This window comes from Xenopus tropicalis, chromosome 7 (genome assembly GCF_000004195.4).
Source record: "Xenopus tropicalis strain Nigerian chromosome 7, UCB_Xtro_10.0, whole genome shotgun sequence".
In the NCBI taxonomy this organism is placed as follows: domain Eukaryota; kingdom Metazoa; phylum Chordata; class Amphibia; order Anura; family Pipidae; genus Xenopus; species Xenopus tropicalis.
This window is the reverse complement of record NC_030683.2, coordinates 47,704,381-47,727,164: the sequence shown is the minus strand read 5'-3', so window position 1 is coordinate 47,727,164 and position 22,784 is coordinate 47,704,381. Positions and strand designations below refer to the sequence as shown.

The 22,784-nt window shown below is 38.0% G+C and overlaps 1 protein-coding gene across 5 annotated transcripts in view; it reads right to left on the bottom strand.

Annotated features, from left to right (window-relative positions):
* ccser2 (coiled-coil serine rich protein 2) overlaps nt 1-19,985 on the bottom strand; it is a 69,189-nt gene extending 49,204 nt beyond the window's left edge. For 4 of the 5 annotated variants that reach the window (XM_002939724.5, XM_012966833.3, XM_012966831.3 and 1 more), the window contains exons 1-3: nt 19,732-19,887; nt 9,453-10,881; nt 5,043-5,221 (exon numbers count right to left, since the gene is read on the bottom strand). In XM_002939724.5, coding sequence (XP_002939770.2) covers nt 5,043-5,221; nt 9,453-10,842 — 1,569 coding nt within the window. In that variant the 5' untranslated portion in view covers nt 10,843-10,881; nt 19,732-19,887. Of the gene's footprint in view, nt 1-5,042; nt 5,222-9,452; nt 10,882-19,731 lie in introns of all 5 variants that reach the window. The other variant, XM_012966830.3, reaches the window with a different exon arrangement.
* Between the last annotated feature and the right edge of the window lie 2,799 nt (nt 19,986-22,784).

The following is a 22,784-nucleotide window of genomic DNA, read 5'->3' as shown; positions in this document are numbered from 1 at the left end:
TCTATAAAGTTAAATAAGTATTATATATTTCATATTTTCTGAGGGCACTATACACTCACTGAATAGTTGATATGTCTAACAATAAAACTTCTGCAACAGCACTCTTACTGATGTTATAGAAATAATAATATATTAGAAATAAGAGACCAGCACCTGGCTCAATCTTCCTTATATAGGGTACGCAATGTAATAAATAAAATTCGACCAAGCAATTTTCTTTTTGGCAAAATTTACAAACAAGAGGAAACATTTCCAGAAGGGCCAGTCAGATTTTTATTTAGATGTAATATAGGTCATTGCTGAAAACTAATGAATGCAAAGTGACACTAAGTTTAAATAATAAAATCAGCACCCTAAATACTTTGAAAGAAATCTATAGGCCAAAGGTACAAATCACTGTCTGATGGGTAAAGTCAGGGCCTGTTAAGATTAACAGATGAGGGGTCATTTACAAATGCCCCAGATGCAAATTCGAGAGCACTAAATTGTGCCCATTACCATTAATTCAGTCAGCACTTGCATCCAGGGCATAGTTACATTCTGCTTTTAGAAAGCACATGCCCATGATGTCCATTTTGGGCCTCTGGGAGCTCATGATGAGGTAAAGTGCAAAGAACATGGCAGTCTGTGACTTTGGTTAGTGGAAAACAAGGTGTCTTAACCTTAAATTGGCCATGGATTTTGTTATTCCAGACAGAAGAATTCTCAATTTGATTCATTATCTTAATGGCTGATCAAAGAAGACTTTGAGGCAGCAAAACAACTGTTTTTTAAATAAGCCTTTTTAGACATGTGTGTAGACATATGTGTTATAAAACAAGTTGCTTATGACAATGTATGCAAATATTTGCAATGCTAGTTTTAACAATAAAAATGCAGTCCTGCGTATTTTGAAGACATATAAACTGCTGATGTATTATTACAAACATGAAATCACAATCCTTGACGAGTACAAATATCTTACATAAAGCACAATGTGCACATACTTAAAACCCATTAACATAGAAGGCTGCTTTTAAGAACAACCAGCCAAAGGCAGTGAAAAGTGCAGGATAATAACATGCATGTGTAACCATCTTACCTCCCTCTGCTTTAATATCCTTTCAGTCCACTGCAGTATTAGAATTATTAACTGATATGCTTCCAAGTGTCTTAAAAGTTCTTTAGCAGTAGCTGAAGTATCACTGCAGTCACTTATGCAAGTACAAACAATAGATCGCCACTCTAACCATGAGATACAATATGATTACATCTGCCATGTGACGTTAGGAGATTTCCTCAAATGAGCCAAGTAGGCATATGGGTGTATCCCTTTTCACATATGCTGCATGCTACTTAAATGCTATTGACTAAGAATGTGGTCAGGGCACTTAAATTAGGTCACTTGATAGCTAGACACAAGTCCCCAAATGTAACCACTTGTAATGGATCCCTCATTTATTGTGTCTCTCACAAGATTTATGAATGCGATGGCAGACACATTTTCATCTGCTAGACAAACACAGTTGTGAGACGCCAAACTGAATCAAAAGCAAATAATGACAAAAAAAACAGTATGATTTTTCAAATAGTAACAGCTGTCTAATGTAACAGGGTTCTTTTAGTAAATTCCCTATACCTCACCAAAACTAAGGAACTTAGCTAAAAATTATAATTTTCATAATATCAAAAGAGCTAGTGATTTGTAGAAGTAATTAAAAAGCAATTTGATTGGTAATTAGATTTAAAAATTGTAAATAAAACATTTATAATACTTAAGCTCAGACGCTGTGATAAAAAAAAACTCAGCTAAATAATCATGTTTTTTTCCCTAAACTAATTAAAAGAAAAAAAAGCAGCTAAACTAGCAGAAACTAATAGTACTGCCATGTTGCTAACTAGTGATGAGTGAATCTGTCCCGTTTCGCTTCTCCGAAAAATTTGCGAATCTTTCAAAAGATTTGCGAAACAGTGGGAAATTCGCGAAACAGCAAAAATGTTGCACGTCAAAAAAAAATTGCGAAACAATCCGCCAATGGCGAAAGGCAAAAATTCGCCGCAAATCCATGCCTGCCGAAACATTTCATCCATCACTATTGCTAACCTTTCCCAGGAATTATTAGCACAGACATATAAGCAGCAGAGCAAAATCTAAAAATGTTAGAGTTATACATAGGTACTAGAGTAAGATAAGATGCCTACACACTTTGTTGATCAAGGATATAGACAAGTAGTAGTGTTCAGCGCTGATGATGAACTGTGTTTAGTAGTGACATACCCACTGAAAAAGTAGTGGAACATATTCTGATGAGTTGACACGTGTATCTATCTTTATTGATATATAGGTCACTCAGTTAATGTTTGCTGACAGGCATAAAATGCTAATAGTTATTAAGACTAAATGGCTGGTAATACATCTGGAGAATAAATCTGTCCCAAAGTATCATCTTAATTTATGCAGCTATTTCAAATCACACAGTCATTAAGTTACATTTTAAAAAAAAACCCAAGCAAGTGTAACAGAAAATAATTTCACAACTATTACAACCAATGTCCACAAGGTGTCCCCAGCAAGCCAATTGAGGATGCATTAAAGGACAAGGAAAGGCAAAGTAACTTGGGGGTGCCAAAATGTTAGGCACCCCCAAATGACTTTAATTGCTTACCTCGCACCCCGGGCTGGTGCCCCTGCTAGGAGAAAACAGCGCCAGCCCTGGGTACCTGTAGCGAGCGCTTCCTATGCGCGCTGCTGCGGATTGTCCGGGACAATTCAGCTTTTTACTCTACTGCGCATACACACGCAGCGACCTAGGAAGGAGGAAGCGATCGCTGCTACCCCGGGCTGGTGCTGTTCTCTCTGAACAGGGGCACCAGCCCGTTGTAAAAGGTAGGCTATTGAAGTCACTTGGGGGTGCCTAACATTTTGGCACCCCCAAGTGACTTTGACTTTCCTTCTCCTTTAAGTTTCAATTAATATGAAAAAAAATCTTTATTATATTTGAGAAAGAAAAAAAAAAGTGTATAAAATGTCTCACAAAGCAAAATGTCTGTCTTACTGGTCTCTTTGCCTCAATAACAGTGTGTCTGGTTCACATAAGTGCTGTGACACAGGGAGATTAGTCGCGCCGCATCAAATCTCCGTTGTCGTTGGCAACTAATATCCCCGCAATGCCATCCCACCATCTAGAATGTATGGCTGAAGTCACCCGAAGTTTCCTCTCAAGGCAACTTTGGCAAATCTCGGTGCCGCGTATGCCATTCCACCAGCGATTTACATTCTAGCCAGTGGGATGGCATTGTGGGGAGATTAGTAGCCCGCAACAACAAAGATTTGTCGCAGTGCAACTTATCTCCCCGTGTACCCCCTTGCCCTAAACATGTACACAGTAGACAAAGGGATGGTTTACTAAGCAGACAGCAAGCTGCATTACATTGTGTTCATTCTGTTTCCCAATTAATTTAGTACATGAAAGATGTAAAATCAGAGACTCTGGCGATCTGTACAAAAATACACATTCAGTCTCTACTAAATATTGTTATATATAAAACAGTAGCTCAGTTTGGAACTCCAGTGATGGACTGATAAGCAGTAGAGCAACCTTAAGGGCTCTGGCACATGGGGAGATTAGTCGCCAGCGACAAATCTACCTGTTCGCAGGCGACTAATCTCCCCGAACTACCATCCCACCGGCGAACATTTAAGTCGGTGAGATGGCAACTCGGGGAGATTAGTCACCCGCGAACAGGGAGATTTGTCGCTGGCGACTAATCTCCCCATGTGCCAGAGCCCTTACGGTAAAGACACACAGAGCTACTAGTAGCAGCTACCTGTCATGGCTATTAAAACAGACAATACTGATCATTTACTGATTAGGAGGTATTTTCTGGTGTTTAGTAGCTGTGACAAATAGCTGCTACTAAGTAGCTCCGTGTGTCTTTACCCTTAGTTGCCCTACCTTGCAACAAAGGTGCATTTTTGTCTGTGGCATATGCTTATCTGTACATTTGCAAATGAACTCAACAGTCATGTATGCTCATGTGTTATCCTCACAAATTTCAGGGAAGTGGGAGCTGTATATTAGTTTATTTCGAAATGCCTTTGGACATGTTTTACAATTCAAGCACCACTTGCTGTGAACTTTTAACATATTCATACAAGGTCCTCCCTGATGCTTCACAATTTTAACATATAATAATAGGACATGATTTGGTTATTTTACGTGCCAAACTTTTTTTTTTTTCAGCACATTTTCTGTTTTGTCCGACAGACAGAAAGCTAGATAAGCTAGTAAGTGTATTTTATTGCATTCAGAATTTATTTTGCTGCCTTTAACTGATTTGCCTGTCGCTGTTGTGTACTATTGCAAGTGCACTGTTCAACCTCTCACACACTTGCATGCTGTATCAGCTGCCATACCGTACCAGCAATTAAAGGTGACTCAAAACTGCAGAGGTGCCAATTAAGAAAAACATACTGACATAGTGTCAAGTAAAACAATTAAAAGTCACACCCTCAAGTCAAAGTTCTAGTGTTTAAACTTGTCCAGATTCAAAGGCTTTATTTATTCTCAAGCTATGGTGATCATAATTATGAGAAAAACCCCTTATCAAGAAAACACCAGACAACAACCTGTGTCAATAAAATGGAGGGGCAAGTGATCTCTCAGTTGTTGAGCAATGGGTCACTAAGGGCTGTGACACAAGGGGAGATTAGTCGCGCTGCTACAAATCTCCCTTGTGGCGGGCCGGTAGGATGGCTTACACGGCAACTTCGGCAAATCGTGCCGCTGCGTAGGCCATCCAACCGGCGATTTACATTCTAGCCGGTGGGATGGCATTTCGGAGAGATTAATCTCCCCGTGTGTCACAGCCCTAAAGAACCTTCTAGCAGTGAACAAAGTGACCTCAGTCATACAAAAGGAAGATAAGTTTATGCCACAGAACTTGTTGTGTAGTGAATTCACTGAGCTGAAAAGAGATTTGGATTTAACCTATGCCTTACAATTAGCAACCAGGTCACTATTGCTAATACGCTGTTCAAGGTTAGCATTCATGAAACATACCAGACTGTTCATCTCTGAAGATTCATAGCTTCCGCATGGATGAATATTTCCAATGGGCTCCATTCCTTCTTCATCCCACATGTATGTGCCACCAGAACTATCAGAAGGGGAAAGTTCCAAAGAAGATGGATCTCTATAACCCATATCTGGTGAAATCCTCTTCTCTTTGTAAGGACTAACTACATTTTGCAAAAAGAAAAAAGTGGAAAAAGATTTTTTTTTTTTTTAACAGAATGAGATATATATATCTAATCGTAAAGGGTTTCCCATTATGTGGGTGATAAAATTTATAGATGTGGGGGCAATTTTATACACATGTATGCTGTTTAATATCGTTGCAGTTTTAACTAGATTGGGGTATTAAATATGTGCAACAGATTTATTATGAAGTATGAATGCACTTTTATAAAATATATAATTGGTATATGGTATTAATGGTCACTATGGGGTTAATGTGCATATGATGTCACTGGCCCTCCCTGGATTCATGGGAGGAGGCTATTTAAACTGAGTTGCTGTATGTATTTGCACCTTGAAAAAGGTCCCAAAAGGGACCGAAACGTCGGTTGTACATGCAATTATAATACACAAGAGATTTTTTGAAACACAAAGACCCTTGGTGCTGGCTGTTTTATTTTGATATTTATATGATATCCCGTGCACAGGGGCAGCTACAGAGCAGCAGATTTTGGAGTGTGGTGCTGTCGTGTGGACTGTAATATATATATATATATATATATATATATATATATATATATATATATATATATAGATAGATAGATATATATATATATATAGATAGATATAGATAGATATAGATAGATACACACACACACACATTATAGCCACATTGCGATCCCCACTCCGAACTCTCCATTAGTTTCTCTATAATTATTGCCCGGGTGCAGCCAGGGAAATATTACACAATTCGAAACACATTGTAGCCGCACTCCAAGGTCTTTTTACGATGTGTTTCGAATTGTATATGTATATATATATATATATATATATATATGAGGGTATAACATCGTGAACAAGGTCCTAGACCAGGACCGAAACGTTGATGTAACAGATATGTGATTATCCATGAATAAAGTCTAAACATTTGGAAGTGGAGTGCGCATAATCTGTGGAGTATATATATATATATGTATATATATAGATAGATATATATATATATAGATATATATAGATAGATAGATATATATATATATAGATAGATATATATATATATAGATATATATATATATATATATATAGATAGATAGATATATATAGATATATATATATATATATATATATATATATATACAGTGGTGTGAAAAACTATTTGCCCCCTTCCTGATTTCTTATTCTTTTGCATGTTTGTCACACAAAATGTTTCTGCTCATCAAAAACCGTTAACTATTAGTCAAAGATAACATAATTGAACACAAAATGCAGTTTTTAAATGAAGGTTTACGTTATTAAGGGAGAAAAAAAACTCCAAATCTACATGGCCCTGTGTGAAAAAGTGATTGCCCCCCTTGTTAAAAAATAACTTAACTGTGGTTTATCAATTTCAATTTTCAATTTCAATATCAATTTCTGTAGTCACCCCCAGGCCTGATTACTGCCACACCTGTTTCAATCAAGAAATCACTTAAATTCCTATTTAAGTGATTTCTTGACACAGAGAAGTTGACCAAAAGCACCTCAAAAGCTAGACATCATGCCAAGATCCAAAGAAATTCAGGAACAAATGAGAACAAAAGTAATTGAGATCTATCAGTCTGGTAAAGGTTATAAAGCCATTTCTAAAGCTTTGGGACTCCAGCGAACCACAGTGAGAGCCATTATCCACAAATGGCAAAAACATGGAACAGTGGTGAACCTTCCCAGGAGTGGCCGGCCGACCAAAATTACCCCAAGAGCGCAGAGACAACTCATCCGAGAGGCCAAAAAAGACCCCAGGACAACATCTAAAGAACTGCAGGCCTCATTTGCCTCAATTAAGGTCAGTGTTCACGACTCCACCATAAGAAAGAGACTGGGCAAAAACGGCCTGCATGGCAGATTTCCAAGGCGCAAACCACTTTTAAGCAAAAAGAACATTATGGCTCATCTCAATTTTGCTAAAAAACATCTCAATGATTGCCAAGACTTTTGAGAAAATACCTTGTGGACCGACGAGACAAAAGTTGAACTTTTTGGAAGGTGCGTGTCCCGTTACATCTGGCGTAAAAGTAACACAGCATTTCAGAAAAAGAACATCATACCAACAGTAAAATATGGTGGTGGTAGTGTGATGGTCTGGGGTTGTTTTGCTGCTTCAGGACCTGGAAGGCTTGCTGTGATAGATGGAACCATGAATACTACTGTCTACCAAAAAATCCTGAAGGAGAATGTCCGGCCATCTGTTCGTCAACTCAAGCTGAAGCGATCTTGGGTGCTGCAGCAGGACAATGACCCAAAACACACCAGCAAATCCACCTCTGAATGGCTGAAGAAAAACAAAATGAAGACTTTGGAGTGGCCTAGTCAAAGTCCTGACCTGAATTCTATTGAGATGTTGTGGCATGACCTTAAAAAGGCGGTTCATGCTAGAAAACCCTCAAATAAAGCTGAATTACAATAATTCTGCAAAGATGAGTGGGCCAAAATTCCTCCAGAGCGCTGTAAAAGACTTGTTGCAAGTTATCGCAAACGCTTGATTGCAGTTATTGCTGCTAAGGGTGGCCCAACCAGTTATTAGGTTCAGGGGGCAATTACTTTTTCACACAGGGCCATGTAGGTTTGGATTTTTTTTCTCCCTAAATAATAAAAACCCTCATTTAAAAACTGCATTTTGTGTTTACTTGTGTTATCTTTGACTAATAGTTAAATGTGTTTGATGATCATAAAAATTTTGTGTGACAAACATGCAAAAGAATAAGAAATCAGGAAGGGGGCAAATAGTTTTTCACACCACTGTATAGATAGATAGATATAGATATATAGATAGATATAGATATATAGATATATACACACACACACACACACACACACATTATAGCCACATTGCGATCCCCACCATTACGACAAATCTCAACAGTGATCAGTTGTAATCTGTAACCTTCGTTAAAGCCTTGTTGAAAAGTAGATTTACAAAGTAAATCATCACAAAATCAGACATTAAAGGAGATGGAAAGTCACAATCGCTGAAGGGTGCCAAAAGTATGGAACCCCCAATGATTGTATTCGCTTACCTTGATACTCCAGGCCGGTGCTCCAGTTGGCAGAAAACTGCACCAGCCAAGGGTTTATCCAGCGACTACCATGGAACGATCCTCTTCCTGCTTCTTTCTTTGCAAATGTGCAACAGAATGAAAAGCAGGCTTTTTCACTCTACTGGGCATGTGGATCCCAGGGTAGCAAAGAAAGAAGCCGCTGTAAGAAGAGGATCGCTCTGGTGCCCGCTAGATCTACCCTGGAAAGGTGCAGTTTTCTCCTAATTGAAGCACTGGCCCGGAGGATTAAATACTTTTGACACCTTCCAGCAATTATGACTTTCCTTCTCTTTTAAAATAAGATACCATCTTGAAAATAAAGTCGTGTTAACAGGCCCCTGGCTATCCATTATGTTTCACTAGACATGATCAAACTATAAGCAAATCCTGCGCCCTTCCAGGTGTAACTGGGCTACAACTCCCAGAACCCTTGACTTTTGGCAGGATGCTGGGCTTAAAAGCCCATGCAGCTAAAATCCAAATGGCAAAGCCTGCTGTAAGCTATCATTATGCTTTGTACCATGGTGTATGATTATAATGACTATATCATAAGATGTCATCAGCAGTCAACTAAACCCCCATAGCCAATTGTATTGTGGGAGATGATATGCCACAACTGTTTTTATTAGAATGCCTCCCTAGCAATTTATTTCAGGCATGCAGTAAATCTGACTAGTATATAAGGTCATTTAAGCACAACTCCATAACCAAATTTTGAATGCATTGGGTTCTTAGCTCTTATGAGGTAGGAAATGCCTGTTGCCAGCTACTGTGTTATTAATTATGATTTTATCCCTGCAATACATACCATTGTTGCCCCTTAATAAACAGTTTAAGTAACAGGGATTCTGAGAATTCCACCCTAATTGGTCAGGATGAGGATAAAATTTAACTAGAATATGAATAATTTCTCTATTACTTCTACCTTCCTAAACCAAAGTAACTTTCATAGCATGGCAATGGATCGAAATAAAAGCATTATAATAATCTACTGTCCAAAGACTCCTTGATTTTTTGTTGGATAAAAACTAATTTAAATTCAATTCAAATCAGCCCACTATAATGATATCTCTAATAGCTGGCCTAACAGGCCCAACAAATACAATGTTCCTATATTACCAGCCAACTGGCTACCAATTTCTATGACAATAAATTATTTTACCTGTTATATTCATTCCAATCCAGTCATCTGTTTTTCTGAAGTTAGATTCTTTATTTTCTGGCAATTCAGCAGATGATTTTTTTATCAGATCTTTTTCTGAATCAACAGATGTTTTATTTCCCTCTTCTAGATCTATAAATTCATCACTGAAATCTTCAGTCAGATCATTCTTTTCAGAGGAGGACAAAGATGATATGGAGAGTTCATCTATATCGTCACCAAAATAACTGTCTTTACTGTCTGTTTTTTCAAGGTTGTCACAAAGAACATAATTATCAATAACAAAATCTCTCCCTTTCAGTTTGTTTTCATGTTGTTCATCTGTTGATTCCCCAGTTCTACTTGGCCCTGTTCCAGTGTTCTCGGTTACTGAAGAAATGTGAGAAGACATTTTTGTACTATCAGTGATTAAATCCATCGCCAAATGGCTTCTGTTGGGTTTTAAAAGAGAAGGGCGAGTTCTTTTGTATCCTGAAGGAACAATTTGGTCAGATCCATTAGATAAGCTAGTTTTCCTTAAACCAGAGGCAGGACCTACTGAGCATGTCCTTGTAAAACCATACTTTATTTGGGACTCGCTGCCATTAGGCAGCTCATAGTGCCTTGCAGTCCTTGACAGTAAGGCTGGTTTGAGGGATGTTCTTACAGGTACTTGATGTGTTTCAAATGGACCTGACAGATCTACTTCTCTGCTAAAAGAATGAGACCTTGTCATGTGTGTTGATGGGAGCAAAGAATTTGGAATTGAATCTGAAAAGCTTTGTGATCTTCTCACACTTGAGTAAGGCTTCTTGCTGTCAGCAGATTGTGCAACAATATTATTAGAAAAATTTCTAGTTGTAGCAGAATTTGCCCGTGGCCTCATTAAACCAGTTGGGGGCTTATTGCTGTAATAACCATTGACTTGTGATTTTAAAGCATTAAAGCTGGAAAAGATAGTCCTACCAAACTGGGGATGATTTTTTGTTAGCCTACCAGAGTTTGGAGGTCCAGGTAGATGGTTTTCATTTAGATCTTGTTTTCGTGTGACCAACATATTACTTTGTTTCAGGTTTTTGGCTGTTACTCGAAATCTGGATCCATCATTCTCTGCTGCTGTCTGTGACTGGGAAAATCTTTTATCATTAACTTTTTCAGTGTTAATATTGGAAGGTTTCTTTTCAGTATGTTCATTTTGCCGACACTTTAACTTGCTCCAATTTAAAGAAAATCCTGATGTTCTGTCAAGGTCATTGTGCTTATTTTCTACAGAAATGTGGTTTGATTTTGCAAGTAGACCTGTATGTGAACTCTGTGCTGTCCGATGCAAGAAAGTGCCCAACTGTTTTGTTGCACCAAATTTTGGTAGCTTAGTAGCTAGTGATGGTCGATCCTGGATTTTTTCTTCCATGAGAAAACTTCTGCATCAGTCGTCTGTTGTTGCATGAACCTTAAGAGAAAAAGAAAAAATCTAAGTGTCAATTATAGTATATTAACTATGTTTAATTAGAAATAAATAGCACATTCCAGTTTAAAAAGTGTGTACATCGATGAGCATGGTTACCCTAATATTTACCAAATAACAATGAAATAACATAGGTAAACTCCAAAAACACAAATGAGCTTAAAAAATACTAAGGTGAAAGTACTAATTGTTTACCATATCCAAAAAACACACATTTTAACAGAAGCCTAATAAATATAAACAATAACACATTTGCTTACCTTGCCTTAATGTAAGAGAAATACAAAACCCAACAATTTTAACTGTTAGCACACTCACATAGTCATAGTGTGTACTTTACATGCAGAGTTGTGCAGGGGTTGGTGGCTAACTTCAGTGGCCACATAACATCCAGTTTTAGGGGCAGGGCAATGGGAGCTAAGAGGTAAAATTAAAGGGAGGTTTAGTTTCTCTTAACCTAAATTAAAGGAACAGTAACACCAAAAAATTAAAGTGTTTTAAAGTAATTGAAATATAATGTACTGTGGCCATGCACTGGTAAAACTGGGGTGTTTGCTTCAGGAACCCTACTATAGTTTATATAAATGAGCTGCTGTGTAGCCCCGGGGGCAGCCATTCAAGCTGGAAAAAAGGAGAAAAGGCACAGGTTACATAGCAGATAACAGATAAGACACCATTGTATTCTACAGGGTTTATCTTTTAGCTGCTATATAACCTGTGCCTTTTCTTCTTTAGAATGGCTGCCCCCATGGCTACACACCAGGGTTTATATAAGCTCTAGTAATGTTTCTGAAGCAAACACAAAACTTTTACCAGTGCAGGGCAGCAGTACATTATAGTTTAATTTCTTTGAAATATATACATTTTTTGGTGTTACTGTTCCTTTAACACCCAGTAAAAACATATTTTTGAAATTTCACCTTTTTAAAAAAAAATGATTTAATTACTCAGTTAAAAAAAATCGATTTCACAAGCAAATTTAATTTTTTAACCTTAATGCAGCATTTTTTTCAGAATTCAAGCAGAATTGCACAAATTGCGCATATGCACCAATACGGGCACAAATTAATATGCCCTTTAGCAAATCACGGATTTGAACAGGTTTAGTTTGCACAGTGTGCTGGAAAGGTGTCACCCCATTGGCATATGTCAGTTGTGCGTGTGTGTGTTAAGGACCATAGACTGTAAGCTCCTCTGGGGCAGGGACTGTGAATGATGTATAATCTTTGTTAAAGGAGAAGGAAAGGCTAGTAAAGAGTTAATCTCAAGCTGCAGGCATACCTACAGTTGTCTCAATAGTGCCCTTAAGTCTCCCCATATTTCAACTGTTCAGAAGCCAAACAAGAAGAAAAAACGCTGAGCTGTGTAAAGAAAGTTCCCATCACGCCTCGCTCCTGCACAGACACCCAGACCAAGTAAACATGCTAAGTTAGTAAGACTGAGTCAGCTTCCTGCTGATTGGCTCAGATCCACATTCCTAAGGGGGGGGGGTGAGTTCTTAGCATTCTTGAGGGGGGGGGGGAGCAGAAGAGAGCAGAAAGCTGCGTGTCTCTGGCACAGGAATTACAGACACAATAAATCTTTTTTCAGAGAAGTCAGTGCAGCGTTTCTGTGAGTGCTTATGGCTGTATTTACGTAGACCTTTCTGATAAAGCTTATGTAGTTTTTATCATTCTTTCTCCTTTAAGCACTGTGGAAAAGTGTTGGTGCTATCTAAATAACAGGAAATAAAAATTAATAAAATAGGAAAGAAGCCGTTAACCCGGTGCAAGCACCTCCACAAAAAACAAAAACTAGGGAACCGGTAAACTTTAAAATAGTATGAAATCAAAAAGTGCATGGCATGGAAACCTTTTAAAAAGAGCCATTTCCCCTGCACAGGTACAAGTGAATATGGAGAGGAGACAGTTTTCCCCTGAATATTGTTGGAGTACTTGCCTTTTGTTCACTTGATCATTTAGGCAATCTATGACACTAAAAAGAATGTTACACAGTGCCTGTAAAAGTTATACTTAAATCAATGAAAAAAGTACAATGACTCAAAGTACGTTCTCGGCGGCAAGTGGTTATTAAGTTAAAGGAGAAGGAAAGGCTAATAAAGAGTTCATCTCAAGCTGCAGGCATATCTTCAGTTCTCTCAATAGTGCCCTTAAGTCTCCCCATATTTCTCCTGTTCAGATGATCAGAAGCCAAACAGGAAGAAAAACCACTGAGCTGTGTAAAGAAAGTTCCCATAATGCCTCACTCCTGCACCAAGAGCAAGACTGGTGTACATGCTCAGTTAGTAAGACTATGGGGCCCATTTACTTACTCACGAACGGGCCGAATGCGTCCGATTGCGTTTTTTTCGTAATGATCGGTATTTTGCGATTTTTTTGGAAAATTATCGCGACTTTTTCGTTACCAATACGATTTTTGCGGAAAAACGCGAGTTTTTCGTAGCCATTCCGAAAGTTGCGATTTTTTCGTAGCGTTAAAACTTGCGCAAAAAGTTGCGATTTTTTTTTGTAGTGTTAAAACTTGCGCAAAACGTCGCGCCTTTTAAGTTTTAACGCTACGAAAAAAGCGCAACTTTTCGCGCAAGTTTTAAAGCTACGAAAAAATCGCAACTTTCGGAATGGCTACGAAAAACTCGCGTTTTTTCGCGCAAATCGTATTGGTAACGAAAAAGTCGCGATAATTTCCGAAAAGTCGTAAAGGCGCCGAAAAAAATCGCAAAAAATACGAAAAAGTCGCAAAATGTTCATTTTCCAATCGGAATTTTTCCAATTCGGATTCGAATTCGTGGGTTAGTAAATCAGCCCCTATGAGTCAGCTTCCTGCTGATTGGCTCAGATCCACATTCCTAAAGGGGGTGGAGTGAATTCTTAGCATTCTTGAGGGAAGGGGGAGCAGGGGAGAAAGGAGAGAGGTGCGTGTCTCTGGCAGAGGAAAACAGACACAAAATCTTTTGACAGAGAAGTGCAGCGTTTCTGTGAGTGGTTATGGCTGTATTTACATAGACCTTTCTGATAAAGCTTACTTAGTTTTTACCTTTCTTTCTCCTTTAAAGGCAAACATTTCTCAGGGTTAGTATAGTTAAAAACTATTATTTGAAACGTAAAAAGGACAAATGCAGGAATACTCTAGTTAGTAGAGCATCTGATTTTTTTGGGCCCAAAAATCTGAAAAACATCAGGAGTCTAGGGTGGAAATCCAATTTTTCCAAGTTTTTCATAAAAAACTGTTAAAGCTGATGTTCATCAACTGGTTTTATCCAAATGTGCTGCTGGTGGAACTGGTTCCCGTGCTATTTATATGCAGATCAAAAACACATTTTAGAAAACCTTATACTTGTGAGCCCAAAGGGTAAAACAAATCTGCAGATGGGATCTGATCAGGGCTAGGCTGCCTGAGCCTTAGAAATACTCCTATTATCCTTATGTACATGCAGAATACTGTGTGGGTTATCTAAGGGAGAGGAAAAGTAATGTAACCTAAATTCCATAAAAAAACTGCACACGTAATAAAGAGCTACCTATCTTGGTCAAGCACACTGGACCAGAGCAGATCGAAGGGCTGATTTATATTAAAATGATGTCATACAAAAATGTCTATAGAACTCTTAATAGACCAGACACTTTAAAAAGCTTCTAGATAGCCTCCAGCTAAATAGTACTGCCCTATAATTGTGAAATTCTTCTTCTTGGGGTGATGCAAGTAAAACAAAGGGGGCTTCCATTATTAAAAATGTAAAAAAAAAAATAAGCAATTTATATATATATATATTGCAAGGTAGTTTGCCAGCATAGCAAATAAACAGAGGATTGTTTTAGACTATATTATATATCCCTTTTATATTTGCAATGTAAACATCCGTTACTTCTGCTTATCAGAAGTAAAATCTCCAGACATGAATACAGCAAAATGAAGACTCAACAAATCTGTACAGAACTATGTATTTTGCAAGCATGTGATATACATAAAATGACATTCAGAACTTAAAGTCTTGTCCTCTGGCCACTAATCTAAATATAGACATGCAGGCTTAGGGTGATAACACACGTGGAGGAGATTTCCGACAGGGGGAGGTTTAACGTAAATCTGCATTGGTAAAACATATGAATCGTACCATAGTGCAATAGTATACTCACTACAACAAACTAGTATTAATCAACCATAAGTCATTTGATGCTTTAGCCACACTAAACTTCCACTAGCGGAAGACCAAAAGATTAGAACCACGTAAAATTGCCAGGTACACTGACAGCTGGGGAGACTTGAGAATTCTACCTGAAATTTTCAAGTAGCTACCTCTGGAGAGGCAATAGTAAGGGGAGAAAAGGAAAGAACAAATGAAAACGGATAAGACAGGCTAAGGAAAAAACAAATTAAAGTGGAGTAGAGAAATAAAAGTGTATAAAAATAGTTGTATGGTATTGAAAAGAAAAATATAGGTGCAAAAAACAAGGATAACAATTGAACAGGGTGGAAACATAGAGGAGTAAGAGAAATGAGGAGCAAAATGATAGAGCAACTAACAAAAATAAGAAAAGTAACTCTTTCTATTAATGGCAGCCCATATCAAGCCACACCACACATGTACAATTTATATGCATGCCCCTGTTTGGCTGACAGAATGCATCCTAGAAGACAAAAGATGTTGCATGGGCCAAAATGAAATGGGGCTATAAAAAATATATCAGGATTGTCTTGCCGTCAACATGGTTTTATGTTAGTTTAAGTAAAATAATAATAATCATTATACAAATGATTAATATTACATTTTTATTACTTACAAACATACATATATAGCTTGGACAAGGGCTTATTCATAAACATTGGGCAAATTTGCACCTGGGCAGTAATCCATAGCAATCAATCTGTGATTAGATTTTTGCATCCAGTGGCAGGTAGAAAAATGAAAGCAAACTTCTGATTGGTTGCTATGGGTTACTGCCCAGGTGTAAATTTGCCAAGTGTTTATAAACACTGTGCATACAGGTGTAAAATACTTGGTAACAAAAAAAAAAAAAAAAAACCTAAAACTAACGTGCCACAAAGCTCTCTTTTTGTATGGAAAGGGCAAGACAAAGCAGATACTTCCGCCCTTATTCCTTTTCAGCATTAAGGCGTAGGAACGAAACAATCTACGACACGCTGTCTACAAAGTCAGTTAAAAAAAGATGCAAGTATATTTTCAGTATAAAGCCTACCTGAATTTCTCATTATTATAGCTGAATTTAGATGACAATATACAAATTAAATCAAACCTAGACCTAAATAAAATGTTTTCTGTTGGGTGATGGCACACGGGACGTTTTGTTGTCTGTGATAAATCTTTGCTACTGCAGGCAACAAAGCATCCCCTTGTTTCCTTCCCACCAACTAACTTGCAAATCACCAGTGGGGAAACATACGCAAGGTAACTTAATCAGCTTTGCACAGCGTATGTTTTTCCCACCGGCAATTTGCATGTTAGCCGCTAGGAAGGAAACGAGGGACGTTTTGTCATTCGTGGTAGTTATGATTTATTGCGGTTGACAAAACGACCCTCAAATGAATGTAGGTACATTTTGCTACATGAGCTACATTTCTTATTTGCAATATAATATAATTAATATTCTTTAGTTACAAAGCACTGACACATTATGCAGCACTTTTCTTCTTTTACTTCAGTGTACTGCTGTGTAGCAGTTATCTTAAAGTTTAAAGTTTCCTAACACAAGGAAATGGGCAATATAAGGCTTATTAACAAAAAAAATAAAGTGAACTTTGAAACACTGATTCTTCTTTATAGTTATTATGCAGCTCCATCATGAAAACACCACAGAAATGACTAAAGCTTCACAGAAAATCCAATATAAATTTATAAACAAAGAATGTGCCCTGATTGTGAATCGCAGAATTTTTCCATTTTGCTTTTACTGGTTAAATGCCCAGGATAGCATTGGTCAGTGTTGGGGTTAAACTTAAACTAAAACAAATCATAAAAAAAAGAACCTTTTTGACCCTTACATTATGCAGAAGAGTCATGCAACTGGACTGTCAAAATGTTCCAGCTTCTAATCTCTATTCAACATGTAAGAAGATTTATAGATCCCAGACCCTCTATTCCCCATTGCACATAAAGCCCTTCTGTGCAATGGGGTCAGCAAATGCTAATGGCTGTATCAATGGTATACTGGCTAGAATTACAGTCATTCTCTAGAGAATATAAAGTACAATTAACTGACAGTGACCCTGTGGCTGATTCCTGCTGTTATATCCACAAGGCAACGTGGTTGCCCACGTGCAGCCCCTGGAGGAGTAGTATATTCAACGCCCATAATTATACACAATAATCACCCCCATCAAATAGATATACAGGCACTCACCAAATTAGCTGCTCGGGGTGCCGTCTAACAACATGGTAACAAGAGCTGTGATGTAGCAGCAAGGAGGAGCTAAGTTTAGTCAGGCGAGATGGGTAATTCTTAGTACAAAGGCTCAGTTACAGAGATCTGTATCATAGCAATAAGAGAACCAGCCACTTTTCCCTCTCCTGGTCATACTTAAAACTAGATGGGATGTGGGCTTAATGTCATAAGCAATTTAACAATGTCGTGGTAATACAAGAGTATGTCAAATTCCATCTGAATTCAATAAAAGTAAAAAGTTCAGGAACATATACATTCAATAATGTATAGATGTGCCACCTAGTATTCTCTAGGTTTAAGCGGTTAGCATGATGCTGTAGTACAACAATCTGACACACTTACATTACTGCCATATATGTTTTATATATATATAACCATATATGTTTTCTCCACCGAGGGACCAGCCCATGTTTGCACCCACAGGCGAATCAGATCCATAATGTGTGGACAAGACTTTTTTACACTGGTAGAAAAAAAATTTGCATGTGGGTAGTACAGAAGCAATTGTAAGCTACACAGTTCGAGAAAATACAAAGTATTAAAGGGAGATCTAAAGCTTGACAAAGTAGTAGGCTAGAAATACTGGACATTATATTTTGGGCTTCTGAACCAACCCAAAACAACCACAGCCCTTTAGTGGGTAATATTGGTGCCTACAAAGGTGCCCCAGTAGCTTCCCATCTTCTTTTTTGCTTATTCATTGCACATGCTCTCTGCTGCTTTAAGTTACCTGAGCTCAGGGACTGACTCACAATATATAGGATATACAGAATATAAATGTCACAATACAAGATAGTTCATTAATTAATTCAGATTCCCATTATAGGGCAGCTCTGAAACCAGAGCAATTAACATCATAATGTAAAAGACAAAGAAACTCATGTAAGAACAACTTGGGCAAACAGTAGTCTATCAGAGCCCCTTGCCAAATGCATAAGCGAAGTTTGCTTATGTAAGAACAACCACAGATGCCATTTTACTTTCGTTGTCATCCTCCAAGACAGCATTGTCATGCTGGACATTAAAACATAATGATGTCCATTGCATACCAAGACGGTGACCCCCTTGTGCACAACTCTGAAATCCTAAACTAAAATTGTTATAAAAGCTCAAACTTTGGGCTGATGCACTAAGTCCACTATTTAAAATATAGTATTTCTACCTATATATGTTTTTAGGGTTTACTTCTTCTTTACATTTTACATTTGTATGTGCATGCAAATTTGGGTACAATTGTGGCGTACGCACAGGCCCCAAATTTGCATGCGCATACCTACATATGGCTCCACCCAGCAAAGAATCAAGCCCTAAAGCAATTCCAGACAAAAGCATGTCTGGTCAAACCACCGTCAGTCGGTAATGTTTCTCCAACTCAGATAGCAAGCTCTCTCGCAGGCCACAGCTATAGAGAGGGAAGAATTTTGGGAGTGGTACAAGTATGGGATCTGTTATCCAGAAAGCTCCAAATTAGGGGATAGCAATCTCTCCTAGTCTGATTTAAGAAAATATTTTAATTTGTTAGAACTATTTCCTTTGTCCTATATAATAATTATACAAACCCTTGTACTTAACCCTAAAATATAATCCATACTGTAGGCAAAACAATTCTACTGGGTTTATTTAATGTTTAAATGATTTTTAGCAGGCTTAATGTGATCCAAATTACAGACCATGTAGACTATTTCTTGTTTCATTTTTCATCTGACATCATCATGCAAGCTGAGAAAAATAACAAATACATTATAAAGAAGGTAATAAAAAAAACACTTTTAGCTCTTTCCTTCCTCTAGCATCTATGTATAGCTGGCTTTAAATAAACCAAAAAATTGTGTGTATATTGGGTGGCTGAAATATTTGTACCATTGATATTAGCAAGTTCGTACATATTTAAAAACGTCATCTATTGATGAAGATTTGATGGTTGATCTTCACCTTCCAGCCTGTCATTAAAACCAGTGCCATGTTGCTGGGTAAATTCGACCCTAGCAACCAGATGAAATTCCAAAATGGAAAGCTGTTGATGAAAAACTAAATAATTAAAACCAAAGATAAAGCACCCCTTTGATGTTCATTCTAAAGTGAACATAGATCAAAGTCTTTTAATTTCCTCAGAATAAAACACCTACTTTGGAAAAATATATCACGCCAAATCATTTGCTTTCACTGGAGAAATGCAGTAACACGCATCTGTCCCAATCTACTGTATGCTCCTCACACAGATGCTGGCACTTTTAGCCTGCTGCCAATTTCAAATTTGAGCACATTAACGCCAGATTAGTGCATGGGTTTAAAACCAACACGCTGTAGAATGAGCATGGGAGTTACATTTGCCATGCCTAAAATCCGTCATCTGCAGTTGAAACGATAGGGTTTACATACAAGCGGATCAGCATTACGATGGTATTTCAGGAAAGCTCAGAATCACTTATTTTCTCACCTCGTTTTGCCTTTGAGTATTGGAAACTGGAAGCTCTGATAGACACACACACCCTCAGTTCGGTAATTTCCCGGGACACTCTCCGAATTAAAAGGGCTGTCTTCGGAAAAATTACGTCCCTGGGTCACATCCCATGAAAACCGGCGCCGCCATATTGTTTGTTTCTGCGCATGCGTTGGCTGTCTGCGCGCTCCCGAGCCTGATGTCACCGCGCTCTCATGCGCCCCGGCTTCCCTGCTGTAAGGAGATTCCAGAGCTTGGGCGGAATCGGGAAAAACAGCGATGCCTTGGGGAAGTGATTTGGTTGCACATTAACCCTATGTGGTGTCATGGCAAGCTTTATGTGAATTAACTCACTTTTATTCTGGGTGTAAGTAACAGAGTTTAGTTATTAAGATTTGCGTTAATATATCATTAAGGCAAAAGAAGGTTTGGCTGGGTGTGGCTTCCTATTAAAGAGAATGTGGACACGATATATATATTAATAGCAACTTTTCCATTTTGTTTCAAAACTTTAAAATTAGCAGACCTGAGCCATATAAGAGCTGGTATGTATTTTGGAATAGGACTTTCCTTTCTCGCATGAGCAATGTTATTGTTTCCCACAGTCATGTGAATAAGTCAAATAACCCTGAAATATGCGCTTGAGAAGATCTGAAATGTCACAGTGTACCTGGAAGGTTTGCATATATGGAAAATAAATGGAATAATATTTTTTTTTTCAGTTTACATTGAGAAACAATTTTGAAGGAATTTCTAGTTGTTCAAACTACATTGATTTTATTTTTACTTGGGAACTACTTTATTTGATACTAAATCTATGTTTTAGAAGCCACCAACTAATTTGTCATAAACATATCCTTACATTGGTTATCTTTTATAGGACCAAAATGCCTTATTTTGTCTTTACAATTATGTGCAAGAGTGCCTCAATGATAATGCTAATGTTGGTTAAACCTGTCTTTTAATGTTAACATGTAAAGTACACAGAAAGACTCAAAGTAGTTCAGGAAAAGGGTTAGAATACACGTTTATGTCCATAGCGACAAATCCTCTGGGCCACAATTACACTGATATTACACCATATAAAATTGCAGTTTGCACTCTGCATTCATAAATATATAATTTATAATCCGCCAGTGTAAATAATTTCCATATACTGTTATTACTAGTCTTTGAAAGCTACATATAAGGTGGCCATATTTTGTATTTTATTGTGTCTAAAAATGAACAATTAGGGGCCTCTTACTAAACAATTTTGAGATATATTCATATTTTTTCTAAATTATAGAACATTTCGGAATGTACCGTATTTTTCACCCTATAAGACGCTCCGGAATATAAGACGCACCCAATTTTAAAGGAGAAAAATCTAGAAAAAAAAGATTCTGAACCAAATACTGTAGTAAAATATTTTATATCAACTGTATAAAGTTAATTGTCTCTGGGCTCGCACATAATGAGGCTTCCCCCAGGCCCCCCCCCAAGCATCCTTCAGCTTCCCCCAGGGCCCCCCCAAGTATCCTTCAGCTTCCCCCAGCCCCCCCCAAGTATCCTTCAGTTTCCCCCAGGCCCCCCCCAAGTATCCTTCAGCTTCCCCCAGGGCCCCCCCAAGTATCCTTCAGCTTCCCCCAGGGCCCTCCCCCCAACTATCCTTCAGCGTCCCCCAGGGCCTCCAAGCATCCTCCAGCTCCCCCACGGCACCCCCAGCCTTCTTCAGCTTCCCCCAGGGCCCCCACGCACCTTCCATTTCCCCCCTAACCTACCCCCACCGGCCTCCGGTGATGTCTTCCTCTCTGTGCCGCGGCTCCCAGCAGCTTCTGTGCTTTTATAAGGTTGCGCCCTGTGCGTGTGACGTCACGGGCGCAACCTTATAAAAGCGAGGATGCGGCAGAGAGCCGCGGCACAGAGAGGAAGACAGTTCGCCATATAAGACGCACCAACTTTCCCCCCCCAGTTTTGGGGAAGAAAAAGTGCGTCTTATACGGCGAAAAATACGGTATGCGAAAAGTTTCTTAAAATTCCACAAGTTTTTTAAATTTTATGGTATATTTCCACTAAAAATCATTTTATTTTCGTTTATGTAAAGAATACAAACATTTCGGAATTCGTTAACACTTTGGTTACACTTTCATCCGGACTATCTTTTCACCAGGTTTGATCTGTTGATCTGTTGAGTGCCATTGAGTCCTATAGAAGGCTTCCAAAGCCAGACATGGAATGCATCAAAGCCAGCAAAGTTTTCGTGGCATTAACAAACTTTTCGGCACAAAAATTTGATGACTTTTCGTACGAAAAAAAGCATTGTCGACACATTTTAGAACTATAGAAATTATCGTGGTTACTTCAAAATTATACCATGTCGTGTTTCAAACCCAGAAAAAAACGCATTTTAGTAAATGTGCCCCTTAATTGTTAGATGGAAATTTGTTTTTATGTTGGTGGTAAATTTTTTGATTTAACTCTATTGAGAAGGTCCTTGTTTTTTCCCTGTGTTGGTCAGTATCAGTATGTAATTTATGTTTGATCCATACACCCTTTGGTTACAGCACCACAGAATATGATGGTATTTTATAAATACATGATAGTAATAATAAATGCGTGTAGTTTAGGAATACTAACCAAAAGGCCCTAAAAATTACATGACTTATGCTTTGTTAGCCTATATATTTGGGTCTATTGGATATGTAAAATAGCTGACACACCACATATCCAGATGGTGAGCCAGTTGTGATTTTTCTTTCTTTAACCACATTTTATAGTTTAATTATATATGTGAGATAAACAGTTTTTTTGTTTCTGTCTCCAGGGAAATTGCCAGGATACTAGACAGTGTTAATAAGTGTCTAAATAGTCTTCGGAAACAAGAATGAACCTTTGTTCTTCAGAATCTCACAGCTGCAGCTGTGATTCCTTCAGTAACATACATGGAATTGTCAACCAAATCCATTCACCATTCTTTTTTTTTAAAGTTAGATTCAATTCCTGAACGAATGTACATGTATAGCTGTTTTTGATTGGACACAAAGCTGATGGGGGTTAAAATGTAATTA